Source organism: Pleurodeles waltl, chromosome 8 (assembly GCF_031143425.1).
Source record: "Pleurodeles waltl isolate 20211129_DDA chromosome 8, aPleWal1.hap1.20221129, whole genome shotgun sequence".
Taxonomy (NCBI): Eukaryota; Metazoa; Chordata; class Amphibia; order Caudata; family Salamandridae; genus Pleurodeles; species Pleurodeles waltl.
Window position 1 is genome coordinate 524,604,755 of NC_090447.1, and position 17,775 is coordinate 524,622,529.

Genomic DNA, 17,775 nt, shown 5'->3' on the forward strand with positions numbered 1-17,775 from the left:
TTCGTTATCTAAACTTTCCCCAGAGACAGAGACCCTAAATAGCCAGAAAAGAGGGTTTGGCTACCTAGGAGAGAGGAAAGGCTACTAACACCTGAAGGAGCCTATCAGCAGGAGTCTCTGACATCACCTGGTGGCACTGGCCACTCAGAGCAGTCCAGTGTGCCAGCAGCACCTCTGTTTCCAAGATGGCAGAGGTCTGGAGCACACTGGAGGAGCTCTGGACACCTCCCAGGGGAGGTGCAGGTCAGGGGAGTGGTCACTCCCCTTTCCTTTGTCCAGTTTCGCGCCAGAGCAGGGGCTAAGGGGTCCCTGAACCGGTGTAGACTGGCTTATGCAGAATTGGGCACATCTGTGCCCAACAAAGCATTTCCAGAGGCTGGGGGAGGCTACTCCTCCCCTGCCTTCACACCATTTTCCAAAGGGAGAGTGTGTCACACCCTCTCTCAGAGGAAGTTCTTTGTTCTGCCATCCTGGGCCAGGCCTGGCTGGACCCCAGGAGGGCAGCTGCCTGTCTGAGGGGCTGGCAGCAGCAGCAGCTGCAGTGAAACCCCAGGAAGGGCAGTCTGGCAGTACCAGGGTCTGTGCTACAGACCACTGGGATCATGGAATTGTACCAACAATGCCAGGATGGCATAGAGGAGGCAATTCCATGATCATAGACATGTTACATGGCCATATTTGGAGTTACCATGGTGAAGCTACATATAGGTAGTGACCTATATGTAGTGCACGCGTGTAATGGTGTCCCCGCACTCACAAAGTTCAGTGAATTGGCTCTGAACAATGTGGGGGCACCTTGGCTAGTGCCAGGGTGCCCTCACACTAAGTAACTTTGCACCTAACCTTTACCAGGTAAAGGTTAGACATATAGGTGACTTATAAGTTACTTAAGTGCAGTGTAAAATGGCTGTGAAATAACGTGGACGTTATTTCACTCAGGCTGCAGTGGCAGGCCTGTGTAAGAATTGTCAGAGCTCCCTATGGGTGGCAAAAGAAATGCTGCAGCCCATAGGGATCTCCTGGAACCCCAATACCCTGGGTACCTCAGTACCATATACTAGGGAATTATAAGGGTGTTCCAGTAAGCCAATGTAAATTGGTAAAAATGGTCACTAGCCTGTTAGTGACAATTTGAAAGTAATGAGAGAGCATAACCACTGAGGTTCTGGTTAGCAGAGCCTCAGTGAGACAGTTAGGCACCACACAGGGAACACATACATGCACACCTATGAGCACTGGGGTCCTGTGTGACAGGGTCCCAGTGACACATACATATAGGCCACAACCTTATGAGCACTGGGGTCCTGACAAGCAGGATCCCAGTGACACATAACAAACATACTGAAAACATAGTGTTTTCACTATGAGCACTGAGGCCTGGCTATCAGGATCCCAGTGAGACAGTGAAAACAGTGACAAACACCCTGACATACACTCACAAACAGGCCAAAAGTGGGGGTAACAAGGCTAGAAAGAGGCTACCTTCTCACACATAGCGCTCATGCACCTATGCCCTCACCTATGGTATAGTGCACCCTGCCTTAGGGCTGTAAGGCCTGCTAGAGGGGTGACTTATCTATGCCATGGGCAGTGTGAGGTTGGCATGGCACCCTGAGGGGAGTGCCATGTCGACTTAGTCATTTTCTCCCCACCAGCACACACAAGCTGGCAAGCAGTGTCTATGCTGAGTGAGGGGTCCCCAGGGTGGCATAAGACATGCTGCAGCCCTTCGAGACCTTCCCTGGCATCAGGGCCCTTGGTACCAGGGGTACCAGTTACAAGGGACTTACCTGGATGCCAGGGTGTGCCAATTGTGGAGACAAAGGTACAGTTTTAGGGAAAGAACACTGGTGCTGGGGCCTGGTTAGCAGGCCTCAGCACACTTTCAAATCCTAACTTGGCATCAGCAAAGGCAAACATCAGGGGGTAACCATGCCAAGGAGGCATTTCCTTACAAAAGGGCAATCCATTAACACTCCCCAACTTTGTAATTAGTCTTTATTGCCAGGCTTTGTGGAGTATAAAACTGTAACCGTTTGGAAATACAAAAAAACAAACCTACGGCAGCAGTTTATTCTAAAATTCCATACTTGTATTAGTTATGTCCTTCTGTGTCTGATAGTTGTTTGTTGCTCTCCAGTTAGCCAGGAGAATGTGTTCCCACTCACTGTTCTTTCTATTTTATTTTTATTTGAAGAAATCCTAGCCACTCCATTCATTAATGCTATAAATATATTATTTGGTAGCTGTATAAATATCAGCTTTCATATACCTTCTAGAAAGGGAAAAACCCAATGTTGCCTGGCAATACTGGGCTATTTCAGCCCAGAAGCCCCCTAATTAGCGACATCGCAATATGATGCGAACCCTGTTGCTCTTTAACTGAAACTAACATTTGAAGCAGCTTGGTGGAATTTGCAAAATAATTGTGTACAGGTGCTGGTGTTCTATATAACAAACCGGTTGTCAAAAGAAAAAAAAAATGCGTTCTGCAGAAATGTGCTTTTATTTTAATTTTATTTTTTTTAGAATTTAGATATTAAACTTTTAATCCACAATTTCATGTGATAGTCAACTTCTCAACTGTGACACGTCTGAGCCATTTTTGAAAACTTCAGTCTCTTTTCCTGCATTTAATATTTTTTTTCAGTATCTAATTGATCTTATTGTATTGATTTCAATAATATCTTTAGCCTGCTAGAAGCTTACACTTATTACTTTGGGATCAATATTCTTTAAAATCTGGTGTAGTGTGGGACCAAAATATAGAGGCTTTAAAACACTTGATCTGGCAATCAACATTAGCCAAAGATTCCAAGTATCCTGGTTCGTAAAATATGCCAGGCCAGAATAGCCATGTATTCTCCATTTTGCACCGTATAGCTTTCAGGAGCCGGTGATCTAGTAGCCTAATATCATCTAGCTTGTTTACATATTTAAACATGAAATAGAATATTATCTAAACAGTTGCTTCATCTTTTTAAAATCACAGAACCGAGTTTAAGACGAGTTAGACACATGAAATCCCAAATACTATATTCTTTCAACGTCAGACATAAAATTATCTGATATATTGGGATGAATTGAGATCATAAAAGGGAGAGGGAAAATGTACAAAATTCATAAAATTTGTTCTGGCAATACCAAGTCCCCTCCCTTTGTTAGTTTATATAATATATGCAATGCCAGGTGTGGTGACTTGTTAACCCATATAAAAGCAGAGATCAGCTCCACCATTTTTTCAAACAAATTTACAAACATAATGGAAGTGCAGAAAAGACAACCGTGAATAGTGGTAATATGGGGATTCAAATTAATGCACCTTTATCTATGATTGAGTAGGTGGAGGTTCATTCAAGAAAATAGGAATGTAATCTTCTCTTAGAGGTCTATAGTTCAGATTCTCACCATTGCAGCTTATATTCCTAAATACATCCTCGGTTTTGAATGAATCAATGGTCATAAGTCTGGGGTTAGTTTTTAATGTGGAGTTGTATAATAAAAACTTGTTTTGATTTGTTAATCTTGTACCCTCATAGCTCTTGAAATTCCAAAAAAATATCAGTGTTGAACATCTGCCACATGTGTAAAGAGAAGCATGGTGTCATCCACATAGATTGATTGTTGGACTTTTTTTTTTTTTATTAACTGGAGCCTTCATTTGGTTATTTGTTTACTAATGGTGATTGCTAAGGGCTTTTTTTTTTTTTTAAAGCAAATAAAATACAAAACAATGGCCATCTCTCCCTAGTGCCATGATTGACTTTGCATGCACCTGGGCAATAGAATTCAAAATCAAACCAACTCGCTTTCGTAAAGATGAGTTTAGTACTGTGATGAACTGAGATGGAAATATAATGCTTTTAGGTTAAAAAAAAAACAAAAAAAAACAATTCAGCGGGGAGGCTGTCTTCTTCGCAAGACTTTCTATTTGGTAGAGATGTAATCATATCATCTACTTCCCCCAGTGTGAACAGTTTTCACTCTGGCATCCCCTGCACATTCACGTGAAAAAAGTACCATAAGTGCATACAGTACCTTTTTCAGCCATCAGTAAGAAGTGACCATCTCCCTGGTGTTTAATCCAAGGAGAGAAGACATCACATCAGACTATGATTTGTCTCCGTCGCTCGCTCTCCGTCGCTCGCTCAATTCATGCTTATGCCTTTTTGTCCACTTAAGCTACCCACGCCAAATTTGCATCCTTTATTTATTTATTTTTTCTCCCCTCATCCTAGGGATTCTAGAGGTTCACAGGGTTTGTCACTTCCCCTAGAGGAGCCTAAGAAATTAGCCAAAATACAGCAATTTTTTTTTTTTTTTTTTTAAAGGGCTGCAGAAGTTCCCCTGAAAATGGCATCAACAAAGGGTTTGCGTTGCTAAAATCACCATCTTCCCAGCTTTCAGGAACAGGCAGACTTGAATCAGAAAACCAAAATGTTGGCATTTTACTGGACATACCCCATTTTTACTATTATTTTGTGCTTTCAACCTCCTTCCGGTTAGTGACAGAAATGGGTGTGAAACCAATGCTGGATCCCAGACAGCTAAACATTTCTGAAAGGTAGACAAAATTCTGATTTCAGAAAGGGATCGTTTGTGTAGATCCTTCAAGGTTTTCCTACAGAAAATAACAGCTAAACAAAAAATAAAAATTGAAATTGAGGTGAAAAAGAGCCATTTCTGTCCACGTTTTCTTCAAGATTTTTTTCCAGCTATGGCAACTTTTAAAAAAAAAAGTAATATACCATTACGTCTGCTGGGCTCCTCTGGTTGCGGGGATACATAGGGATTGTAGGTTCATGAAGAACCCTAGGTACCCAGAGCCAATAAAGGAGCTGCACCTTGCAATGGGTTTTCATTGTATACCAGGTATACAGCAATTCATTTGGGTAAATATAGAGTGAAAATTAGGTATCAAGGAAACCTTTGTATTTTCAAAATGGGCACAAGATAAGGTTTTGAGAAGCAGTGGTTATTTGCACACTTCCAAATTCCGGGGTCCCATACTAGCAGGTGAATTACCGGGCATTGCTCAAATAGACGTCTTTTTTACACACTGTCTTACATTTGGAAGGACAAAATGGCGAGAAAGACAAGGGGGCAATAACACTTCCTCTATTCTGTGTTTCCCCCAAGTCTCCCAATAAAAATGGTACCTCACTTGTGTGGGTAGAGACAATGCCCATGACACAAAATGCAACATGGACACATCACATTTTTACGTTGAAATCTGACTTGATTTTTGGAAAGTGCCTAGCTGTGGACTTTGGCCTCTAGCTCAGCCGGCACCTAAGGAATCCTACCAACCCTATGCATTTTTGAAAACTAGACACCTAGGGGAATCCAAGATAGGGTGACTTGTGGGGCTCTCATCAGGTTCTGTTACCCAGAATCCTTTGCAAACCTCAACTCGGCAAAAAAAAAAAAACACTTTCCTCGCATTTCGGTGTTAGAAAGTTCTGGAATCTGAGAGGAGCTACAAATGTGCTTCCACCCAGCATTCCCCCAAGTCTCCCGATAGAAAAGGCGTAATAAAAAATAAAAATGCAGGAATGCTTTGCAAACTGACTGGGTTCTGACCAGGCACAGCAAACGACTAACTTAATGACCATTACAGAATCTGGGTAATCAAGAATACATTAGTTTGCACTGAATCACCATTCATTCAGAATAGACGTTCTAACTGCAAGGACAACAAAAAGGCAATAAATGTAATAAACGATTCCAGCTGCCCTGTTCTTATGGCACCTTTACATATGACCCTTACCCATGTTGTCCATTTTAAGCATAAATTAACAGTAGACTTAGAATCGGGGTGGGGGGTGGTGTTGTGGGTGCATGGGATCACGGGACTACTTTTGGTTGTTCCAAGAATAAGGCACACCAGAATTGGCAGCTAAAGAGTGGAATCTGCTTCCAGTTGCTTATTTAAGTAGCTGTTACTTCATTCTCACAGTATTTAGTGCCAAGACCGTGGGGGGCCTTCGGACCCCCCCATCTCCATCATTGTGACTGGGTGCCCTGTGGGGTACCTAGTTCACATGGCTGTGCCCCTGTGGATGGGGTGCCTGGGTCAGACCAGCGTGGGGCCCGTTAAACCCCCCTCCAAATATATAATAAAGCCGGCCCCTAGGGGATGGGTTCCCCAGGGGCCAAGATTGTCTTGGGGAGGGAAGATCATGAGGGGGTTTGGTTGGTATAGGGGTTGGCCACAGGGACTAGCCACAGGCAGGCCCTGCGGCCAACACCTGTTTCTCACAGCCGAAGGCTGTGCGCAGCACAGGCTTTGGTGATTTTTAGGGGTTGGGTAGTTATAGGGGCTGGGTACAGGGCCAGGCCAGGCTCAGTGGCCAACCTCAGTGCACAGCCAAAGGCTGTGTGCGGAGGTGGTTAACTTATAGTAATGAAAATTACTTTACATTAAACTGTAGAAATTCACTGAAAAAAACAAAGGTTACAGGGATGTTATAGTTAGGAAAAAAACTTAAAAAAAAAATATATATATATATATATATATATATATATATATTCACTCACTAAAAAAGCCAAAGGTTACAGGGACGTTCTAGTTAAGCTCACACGTTAAACGAACAGAACCATTAAAATTCACCTATTATAGTTAATTATCTCAAGTAACTAACTCCTGCCCAAGGTAACTATAACTTGCACCCTCGACACACACTGCTAATCACCCCCCACAAAATACACCACTTGTGATATCTGACATCATTGATATCAACGTAATATTTGCAGTAAAATTCTTTATATAAAAAAACTGTGCATAGCGTTTACTACCCCTCACGAGGCAGCAACACGCTTTTCGGCGAGTAGCATGCTACTCCAGAACGCCAAAGGATTAGTGGTGGATTAGTATAGGGAAGTATGAGTTAAGGATTGATGTATGGAAAGGAGTTCATTTGAGCGGTGGACATGTGAGTTTTAGTTGAGTTGAATAATAGAGGACTAGAAGAGGGAACAATCTAGAAAGTGTTAATCGGAAGATCATACTAGTAAAATGAGGTTTGGGATGAGGAAAATGAGAGATGCATGGGGGAGAATGAAGTAGGGTTGTTTAGGAGATCATAGTAGGGTTGTTTGGGAGATCAGAGTAGTAAACTGAGGTTTGAGGTGGGAAGAGTCTTGGAATGGTTATTTTGGAGATCCTAGTGGAATGAGGTTTGAGTCGAGTCAGGGGCAAGAGGATAAATTGAGAGGGGTATAGGGTGAGACAGTAGTGCATTGGAGAGATTTTTTTTTTCTCTTGTACAGTAGGACTTAAGTATAGAATTTATGGTTACATGAGTACATAGACAGGGAATATATTTATAAGGAAGATAAAATATTGAGATTTAAAGTTGTATAAAGACTTTCCAGTGCTGCAGTATTTGAAGGTAATTTTTGTACTTTTCTTTTAATGACTTTTTAATCTTTCCCTCAATATTTCAATAGTAAAATGCTTGTAGATAAATGGTTAAGATTACCTGTTGTGATAAAATACTCATAAGTATCTGGTCAAACAGCTTATATAGAAACTATGCAATGACCTATGAACAAGTTAAGCATAGAATAATATAGAGATACTTAAACATGTATACGCACAAATATATCTGAGAGGATCAGTTCTTCGTTTGCCGCGGTCTTGGGGGGAGGGGGAGTGTGTGTGTGTGTGTGTGTGTGTGTGTATATATATATATGTGTGTGTGTGTGTGTATGTGTGTGTATATGTATATATGTGTATATATATGTGTGTGTGTATATCAAATCCAAATGACGATCCTTCACTCCCAGAAGCTTTTTTTTTTTTTTTTTTTTGTGTTTAATGATAGTTGTCGCACTCTCAAAAAACAGTAGCAACACATTTGGACTATTGTAGTCTTGTTCACGATGATCAGTCCTTTCTCCATCACCAATTCATACTCCTCCTTTTACATTGTTTGATGCATTATGGGAATTATAGTTCTAAATATAGTGTACACAAAAAACAGTTCCCGAAAATGTGACATTGTCAAAATATATGGCACTACAACCACTTCTGTCAAGGTCAACAGTGCATTTGTTAGACAATTTAATGTCATTCAACATACTTTTGAGATGTAACATGGTTCCTCATACATTCCAATGCAAGTACTAACCAGGAAGCAGAATGATGCACCAAAGATCATGACCCAAGAGAAATAACACTCTGGGCAGAGCCAAAGCTGACTATTTGAAGGAATTGGTGACAGTTGTTGCCCCCAGTATGAGCAAGCAGAGTTAAACTGGAGGGGCGCATAAATGGCCTTTTTCACAGAAAGTTTGCAAGTACTGTCTTTGACTTAAATGTGAATAAAATTGTGGTTAAGTGCAACTGTTTTTTGTAAACTTTTAATGGGTATGATCCATATTTGAAGGCGTTGATACCTAATAAACATAAGTACAATTTAGGATTTACTGCTCTTTCCTTTACCAATTAGAAGCAGGGAAATCTAAGGTAAATCATATGTGGAAACTAACTTCTTATTTTGCTCTAACTTCAGAAGTAGTACAGATACAACTATTGTCCTCTAAATTGCTGAGCTCATGCTGCACTTTTTTATTTTTATTTTTTATATGAATAAGTTAAGTTACTATTGAATTGTTGAAGTGTACTAGAAGTAGACCATTTCTGGAGAACAGCATTTAATGTCTTGTTCCATCACCAGAAAGATGCTTAGGGTTGGTTATCTTAATACATTTATTTCTTTTGCTTCTAGGCTGAAAACATATACAACGATGAAGAACCTGACATAGCACCATCAGAACTAGAAGCTCAAGGATGAAAACTTGTTTTATTAACTATCTGACAGAAGAAGTGTTGGGTGTCGTGAAGTGGGTTACTGTTCACTTAAGTTATACATTTTTGCATACATTTACAACTTTTTTCTTGTTGAGTGTATGCCTTTTCAGATGCTTGGTTTGTCAAGCACTTACACAGCTTGTGTAGATGTTGGTACAAAAGGAATGACGTATGCTGTTCCTTCTTATCTTAACCCAATCCTAATTGGTCTGGTATTTTCAGCACTTTGAAGTGAGCTATTTCATATTGTACAGAGTTAGGCTGTTTCGGGGAGGGAAGAAATGCAGCTGAGCATTGTGTATTAAATAATTTTGCAATATTTGTAAGAATTGCTCACTTTAATTCCCTGCGTCAGTGCTTAATCCCATCTTTCCTCCCCACATTACCTTAAATGGTGTATTGCCTTTTCAGATCACTTGCCAATAGGCTTTGCATAAATAAATCTCTTTTGGAATAACCTGTTTAGTGACTTATTGTGGAAATGGCTAAGCCTAAATTTTAATCACTGTGTACAACTATTGTTATGTCATTTAGTGCTGCAATGTTCTCTATCCAGTTTGTCGCTTGAGACTACCAGATGAAGGGTTTTTACTGCTTGTTTTACATGGACCCACTTCAAATGTTAAGGAACAGTCTAGTAGCCAGATTGTCTTTGGAGGGGCTAGGGGAGGGTATTTAATTTATGAATGTATCATTTTCTCCTTTCCTCTATCTCCACTCTCTTGAGTGTTTGTATTTATATATGGATATATCTGTGTTTTTGTAAGTTTATACCAATATATAACATTATTTTTGTTTTGCTAATAACTTTGGTGTTCTTGTATGAATCGGAACAAAACTTTAAAAAAGAAAAATTCAGTCATCCACTTGGTTTTCAGTGGCAAGGTAACTCTTATAAGATTTTTTTGGTTCTCAATACAGGAAAAAATGGCAAAAAAAAAGAAATCAGGTACAAGAGTAAAACGTTACTCAAGGAACTTTTTTTGATAAATTTAGAGTTTCCCTTCTGGGTATGACTAGGTTTAGGGCTCTCTTTGACCATCAGTTTGTGGATTTCTGTGTACCCTGTTCGGGGTCATCCACAAATCCAAAAGCTTAAAATAATCATTTATTTTATTTTTCTCCTGTCCATTTGGTTCCCATAACTCGAAGTTGTCCACGAAACCAAAGCCCTCTGATTGGCTGGCTGCAACATCAGAAATAATTATCAATTATAGACCAGGGCACACCAAAAAGTAGTCCGGCATAGTTCATCTAAGTGGAAGTTTCCACTTGGATGAACTGTGCCGGACTACTTTTTGATGATTACCACTACTGACTATTCCAGTCAGTATTTCCAACACACTCGGTGGTTGGGTGTTACACCAGGTTGGCACCCAGTGACACCGGATTTTTTCCCAGAACACTGCATTCGCATTTGATTAGATGTGTGAGCTTATGGCATGTACCACTCTTTGTTGGATAACATCAGTATAACATCAGAAATAATGTTGAAGCTGGCATTGCAGGGTGCAGTGCTTATTTAGGTTTACAGCAGGGGGAAAAAGTGAAACATTATATAGGAGGATGGGCTAAATACAACCTGGTGCCTAGGTGGAACTGTGTTGGTTGGACAAAGGGAAAGGTTCTCTTGCACAACCCCACTCCTGCCACCCCCAACCTCCCCAGGGTAAAAGAAAAAATGCCAAAGGATTCAGATTCACGTAGCTACGATCACTGTCCCTGATGTCTGCGAACCAAGGGTGGGAGCTCCAGGGCAACGTACCCCAAAGACACAACAAGCTTCATGGACCCATGGTGGCCCATTTGTGGGTTTCCTGAAAACAAGGTGTTTAGACATCAAGGCTGGTCCCTCATGGGCTCAAAAGCTGGAGATGGTTTGCAAACATTAAATATTTAAAATAAAAATACAGCTTATGGGGTTGGGCACCTATATTTGTGTGCACCCTGGTTATGTGGCTGTAAATTGGTTGGGCACATTAAAAGGTGGGTACGCCACCTCCCCCCTGATTGGCTGCCCTATCACAGGAGTGATGCGCCTGTCACGATCAGATCTGATTGAGGAATGAAGAGGAGTCAGCCGCTGACCCAATCGCTGTCCGTCAGCCACCACTGATGATCTTTTGCAGTGCCTTCTGAGATCTGGGTCATGTTGGAGAGACTCCCCTGAGGCTGCCCTACTGGAAGTTTGGATCTCACTGCAGAGCCCACTAAATGCCAACACCCCACTAGCTGGATGCAGGAGGCCATGAGGCCTAACAGCCCAAGTCATTTTTTTCAAAACCCAGGATCGAGGCTGAAATATCTGTATCATAGCCTGATTATCCTGGACTCACTATTTTGAAGGATAAACCAGAACCTGCAGCATCCAAAACAGCTTCCATGAAAGAGAGCATCTAAGAAGGGATTGGGCAATGCTTTGGCATGTTGATAGTGAACCCTAGGGAATACAGGAGGTCCACCCTAGTCTTTAGGTGGGAAACAACCACATGGGCTGAGCTCGCTTTCAACACCCAGTAGTCTAGGTAGGAGAACACTGATCTTTGCAAATGAGCTGGAACCACTGCCATCACCTTGGTGAACACCCCAGGGCACTGGTAAGGCCAAAGGGGAGTGTGGAAAACAAAGTGCTTGTGGCCTACCATGACTGCCTTTGGGCAGGCAGGATAGGAATGTGGAAGTAGGTCTCCTGCAAGTCTAACACCACCATCCAGACTCCTGAGTCCAGGACAATGAGAACTTGAGTGAACATGAGCATTTTAAATTTCTCCTTTTTCAGTAAGAAGTTGAGATGGTACAGGTCTAGGATAGGACAAAGGCCTCATCCTTCAGCACCAGAAATACAATAACAACCACAAACTTTTGATGCAGACACCCTCTCTGTGGCTCCCTTTGCCAACAGAGCTGCTTCTTCCTGGTGGACTAATGAGACGTGCTTCTCAGCAGCCTATCACGGGAGTGGCATGGGTCCTGGCTGTAGCCCTGCTGTCCTTGAAGTGCTCCAGTGCGGAGTAGGCCTTTTCTGAAGAGACAGTAGCCATCGAAGGGCATTAGTGAGGTCTGGACATCCAATATAAATGCCAGTGTTTCTCTACCAGACATGGCACCTAAAGTTAGCAGACAATGAAACCGCTCTGCCTAGTGAGTCCTGTCATATCCAGCGTATGGAGAAATTTGCTGCATCTCTCCCATAAGCAATAGCTTGGATGGCTTGGGCCTCCTCCAAGACCATAGGCAGCACCTGTGCAACGGCGTACCAGAGTGAGTGGGAGTATTGGCACAAAAGGCATGCAGTGTTCACGGACCCGAGTGGGAGGGGGGGAGGGAATCTTTCTGAAGGTATTCAACCCGTTAGTTTCCCTGTCTGGTGGAGTGGTAGGGAATGCTCCAGGATTTACTTAGGAAAAGTAGAGGCTTGAACCATCAAGCTCTCTGAAGTGCTGGGTAAAGAAATAGGGGTCCCCTTGGGTGAGGTGACGGTAGCAGGCAATGGTCCTATTCACAGGAGCCCCTTTGCAGCACTTACACCAGACTCCAAGTAGGACATCTGTGAGGGCTTTCTTAAATGTGAGACATTCCGGCAGAAGACCAGCAGGGGCCCCTTTTGGAGCCTGCTGGGCCCAAAGCACTCCAGCAGTAACATGCTGCCTATATGAGGTGCATGGCCCCATAAAATTAGCGGAGGTAGGCGTGGGTTGCTCTCGCTCCTGGAAACTTGTGTAGGTGTGTAGATGGTGCAGGCTCAACTGTGGAGCTAGGCCTCCAATGCAGATGTTTTCTCAGCAGATGAATTTGGACAGGGCAAAGGCTAAGACCTCTTCAATTTCTTGTTCGTATGCTTCTGGGACTCACCTGAATGACTGTAATGGTGAGTGCTTGGAGTGGCTCCATAACTGATCCTGGGACCTTTCTCTTGATCTGGATCGAAACCGTTGCAGTGTCACACGTTGAGCAGCAATGAGCTTGAAGGACAGCTCCCTCAAGACTTTGTGGTGCATGGAGCCACAATAAACGCAGGTCTTGGTGTCTGTCTTGCCTAAGACCAAAGGCAGAATAGGTGTGAAGTTGTCTGACAACTGCCAGTGACCGGCACTAAAGGGCTTGAAACCAGCCTTTGATGTGGACATCCCTGCCACACCAGCAGAAAGTCTCAAATCTTCGACAAAAAGGGTTGAAAAGGTCAGTCAAAAAGTGACTCTGGGTAGCTCTTCCTGGATCTGCACTGACTGGCATGAAATGAAAAGAAATTATGGTGCACTGGGGTTGCACCTAACGCCTGGGGATAATTCTAAGGTAAGGAATCTTTGGCTGGAACTCTATCTGATATTGAACCTTGAATGTTAAAGGGTTGCTTAAAAAGTCAAGGCTCAGGCTGACCTTTCTTCAAGAAATGCATCTTATTGGTAATAGGGTCCCCTTTCTCATCCAGACAAGGATTTGCCCATGTTTTCCTCTGTGGGTTTTTTAAGGGGTTCCAGGGGGACACCACACAGATTGTTTCCTTCCCTGCGACGTGAGTGTGTTGATTGGTGGGGGAGAGATGTGGTGGTCACGGGCCTCTTATAGTGTGAGCCTTTGACATTGATCAATGTCTACACTCCGTTTATTCTTGTGTTCTTTGAGGTCCTTGCCAGACAAATAAGGGATCTACCTGAGGGTCTGTGTGTGGATTTGGGGTGGGTAACTGGTAAGGGATGATGAATGATTTTTATGACAGATGAAGTGTTTCCGACAAATTAAGGTGAACTGTATCTGGTCAACATATACATCAGTGTTTAAGTACTGAGTTCACATACACCATATTGGGGGGGGTGGGGAGGAATGTTGACACTTGCTAGCTCACAATGTCCCACCTGAACCCCTAAACATAACAAGGTATTAGAGATCTGTACCCTCAAACCGGACTACTATGATTCCAAAAGAAATCATGAAAACAGATCAACCCTTTTGTTCTCATACTGCATACCCAAGATACAAGGAAAGATGTGAAAATGTCTTTTGAACATATTTGCAACAATTGGCTTCTTGCATAAAAAACATGAGCTGTGATTAGGCAAACGAGACAAAGCGTGGCAACCAGCATTACAACAATGGTGAAAAAGATACAGTTCAACCATAATAATGTTATTGTGTTGGTACACTCCTGTCTGTTACTAACTACACTATAGAGAGCATAGTGGGACTACCCTGTGCCAGATCAATTGGGATAGCCTAACCCCTCATACCTGGGTAAGCTATACTAGGAAGTCAGGACGCTGGTCTGGTGTACTGCAGATTCACCTCTACCCCACGAGAGACAATAGTCAGCAGCGCTGCATCTCGGGCTCAGCACACAGGATAATCCAGCGGAAGCGCCCCTCTGCTGAGTACAGCTCAGAGGCAGGTTTTATAACGCAAGCACCATTTGTGATGGTGAGGCAACTTATTGCGCACAGCTACACATAAGTGTCCTGGCGCGATCCGCTGTTTTGTGTTGCACGGTCAGAGTAGCAAAGCTGATGTGATATGTCTGCAATTGAAGAAATGTCTCCATGGACAATCGCAATTCTCGGGTATTGCGTTTTGGCTTCCTAATCTTGGACAGAGTGTAATGGCAGCAAAGCTTAACAGAAACAAGCTGCATATACTGTGATTTCTCAGTACATTATTGTGTGCATGAAAAGTCATGTGAAGTATCACCATCAGGAAAAAATGCTAACTTGAAATGTGTTTTTTAAAATGGATGCACAAAGCAGGCCCTATTGTGCTTTACCACACCTCCCTCTTGGCTGAGAGACACTACACTCACGGTAAAATAAAGCCTAAAAACTAGCCTAAAATATGAATATTAAATGAATGTGTTAAATATCTTTAATAATAAAAGCAAATGAAAGCCAAGATAAAATAAGCCTATTTAAATAGTCAATATAAATAAACACATTTTCTTAACCACTTAGCTGCTGGGCCTTCTCCCTCCCCCGCCCCCAGTGCTGAGACCTTTTTTGGCTATTTGGGGTTGTTCGCGCTTAGGCCTTCATAACTTTTTGTCCACATAAGCTATCCATGCCAAATTTGCGTCCTTTTTTCCCCAACATCCTAAGGATTTCAGAGGTACCCAGCGTTTGTGGTTTCCCCTGGAGGAGACCAAGAAATTAGCCAGAATAGAGCAAAATGTTTTTTTTTTTTTTTTTTTTTCAAACAAAATTTGAAAAAAGGGCTGCCGAAGAAGGCTTGTGGTTTTTCCCCTGAAAATGGCATCAACAAAAGGTTTGCGGTGCTACAATCACCAGCTTCCCAGCTTTCAGGAAAAGGCAGACTTGAAGCAGAAAACCACATTTTCCAACACAATTTTGGCATTTTTCTGAGACATACCCCATTTTTACTATTTTTTTTTTTTTTTTTTTGTGTGCTTTCAGCCTCCTTCCAGTTAGTGACAGAAATGGGTGTGAAACCAATGCCTGATCCCGATAAGCTAAATAATTTTGAAAAATAAACAAAATTCTGAATTCAGCAAAGGCTCATTTGTGTAGATCCTACAAGGTTTTCCTACATAAAATAACAGCCGAAATAAAAAAAAAAATTGAAATTGAGCTGAAAACAGTCATTTTTCTTTGTTTTACTCTAACTTTTTCCTGTGATGTCAGATTTTTTTAAAGCAATATACCGTTACGTCTGCTGGACTTTTCTGGTTGCGTGGATATATAGGGCTTGTAGATTCATCAAGAACCCTAGTACCCAGAGCCAATAAATGAGCTGCACCCTGCAGTGGGTTTTTATTCTATACCGGGTATACAGCAATTCATTTCCTGAAATATAAAGAGTGAAAAATAGGTATCAAGAAAACCTTTGTATTTCCAAAATGGGCACAAGATAAGTTGTTGAAAAGTGGTTATTTGCCTCTCTGAATTCCGGGGTGCCCATACTAGCATGTGAATTACAGGGCATTTCTCAAATAGACGTCTTTTTTTACTCTCTCTTATATTTGGAAGGCAAAATGTAGAGAAAGACAAGGGGCAATTACAAGTGTTTTGCTATTTTATGTTCCCCCATGTCTCCCGATAAAAATGGTACCTCACTTGTGTTGGTAGGCCTAGTGCCTGCGACAAGGATTGCCCAAAACACAACGTGGACACATCACATTTTCCCAAAGAAAACAGGTGTTTTTTTGCAAAGTGCCTACCAGTGGATTTTGGCATCTAGCTCAGCCGGCACCTAGGGAAACCTACCAAACCTGTGCATTTTTTTTAAAACTAGAGACCTAGGGGATGGTGCTTTCACCAGGTTCTGTTAACCAGAATCCTTTGCAAACCTCAATTTGGGTAAAATAAAAAAAACTTTTTCCACGAATTTCGGTGACAGAATTCTGGAATCTGAGAGGAGCCACAAATTTCCTTCCACCCAGCGTTCCCCCAAGTATCCCGATAAAAAAGAAACCTCACTTGTGTGGGTAGGCTTAGTGCCCGCGACAGGAATGGATCACACAAGGGTCAATGGTAGTTCTTGCATGAGGGCTACTGTTAACCCTGGAGTGATCCATTCCTGAAGCAGGCACTAGGCGCAAGGCACACCGACGGGGTTGTTTTTATCGGGACAAGTGGGGAAACACTGGGTGGTAGGAATTTTGAGGATCCCTGCACATTCCTGTACTGTAGTTTCTGTGATTAACAAAAGAAAGGAAATATAGTGGTTTTAATCCACGTTTTACTTTTGCAGGATATTCTGGGTAAGAAAACATTGTTAAATCCAAACACGCCACATTTACGTGGGCTGCCTTGGGTGTCTAGTTTTCAGAAATGTCTGCGTTTGGTAGGTTTCCCTATACGGCTGCCGAGCCCAGGACCAAATACTTAGGTGACTGTCTTAAAGAGGCTGTTTTGTGGTACGTAATTTTAATGTCTCCACAATCCGTTTTGGGTACTTCCCTGTTGTGGTCACTTGCCCACTCACTAAAGTGAGGCAGTTTTTTGCTGGAGACTTATTGGAACTTGTGGCTCCCTGGACTTCTGCTCATTAAAATGCAAGGCAAATGTGTTTGTTAAGCACATTGTGATTTCAAGGGGATTCTGGGTGAAGGAAAACTGGTGAGAGCCACGCAAGTCCTTCACCCTTGGACTCCCCTGGTACTAGTTTGTTAAAGTTAACCCACCACTCACACTGGTTGGTTTTAGCACCTCCAGAAATTATGGTTTCAAAGCATGAATACTTATCAAAGTATCTGAATATTGAAACCAAACCTTCTGAAGATGGGCCATAAAGCCACGTCCAGTTACCAACCTCTTTATGGTCCATTCACACGCCATTCACGCACAACAAACAACCCTTTCATATCGCCGTCCACGGGCCCAAGCCAACCAATCACTGCACTCACATTAACTTAGCGCTGCCAGACAAGGGCCCATCACATTCACACGCCACAGAACGTAATAAGTTTGACTCCATTTTACCACCTGTCAAGTAACTGCCTCCTTCTTCCTTAACATAACCAAATGCATGCGTAACGAACCTTTACTAATGACTCCTGTGACAGCCACCTGAGGCTCAGGAAGACATGTTTTTCATGCGCCTTTAACGCACTCTGTGCTAAGTCCATCTCCTTCCAGTTTGTGGATGCAAGTTGGGGGTGTCCGAGTATGCCATACAAAGCGATTCCTTGAACTGAGTGCGCATATCTACCTTTGAAACTAAGGGAGACATGCTGGGGATTTCTCATGATGTTCCCTAATGAGAAGGTCATAGGCTATGAAAAAGGGTAGTGTTTGGCACACAGGGGAGCCCATGTGAATGTAGCATATGTCCCAGCCAACATTATGTGGCTGGAAGTTGGGGGTTTCCAAGTATGCTGTACAAAGTGATTCCTCGAAATGAGAGCAGATCTACAGTTGAAAGTAAGGCAGACATGCTAGGAAAGAAAGGGTACTCCGTGACAATGTGCCATATGTTCTGTCCACTAGTATATGCAGTAGGGGGAATATAATGCA

At 42.5% G+C, this 17,775-nt stretch overlaps 1 protein-coding gene across 1 annotated transcript in view; it reads left to right on the forward strand.

The window, feature by feature from the left end:
• Positions 1-9,275, forward strand: part of RBBP7 (RB binding protein 7, chromatin remodeling factor) — an 88,056-nt gene extending 78,781 nt beyond the window's left edge. The window contains exon 12 of the mRNA XM_069204536.1: positions 8,736-9,275. Within this exon, the coding sequence (XP_069060637.1) occupies positions 8,736-8,801 (66 nt within the window). The 3' untranslated portion in view covers positions 8,802-9,275. The remainder of the gene's footprint in view (positions 1-8,735) is intronic.
• The last annotated feature ends 8,500 nt before the right edge of the window (positions 9,276-17,775 follow it).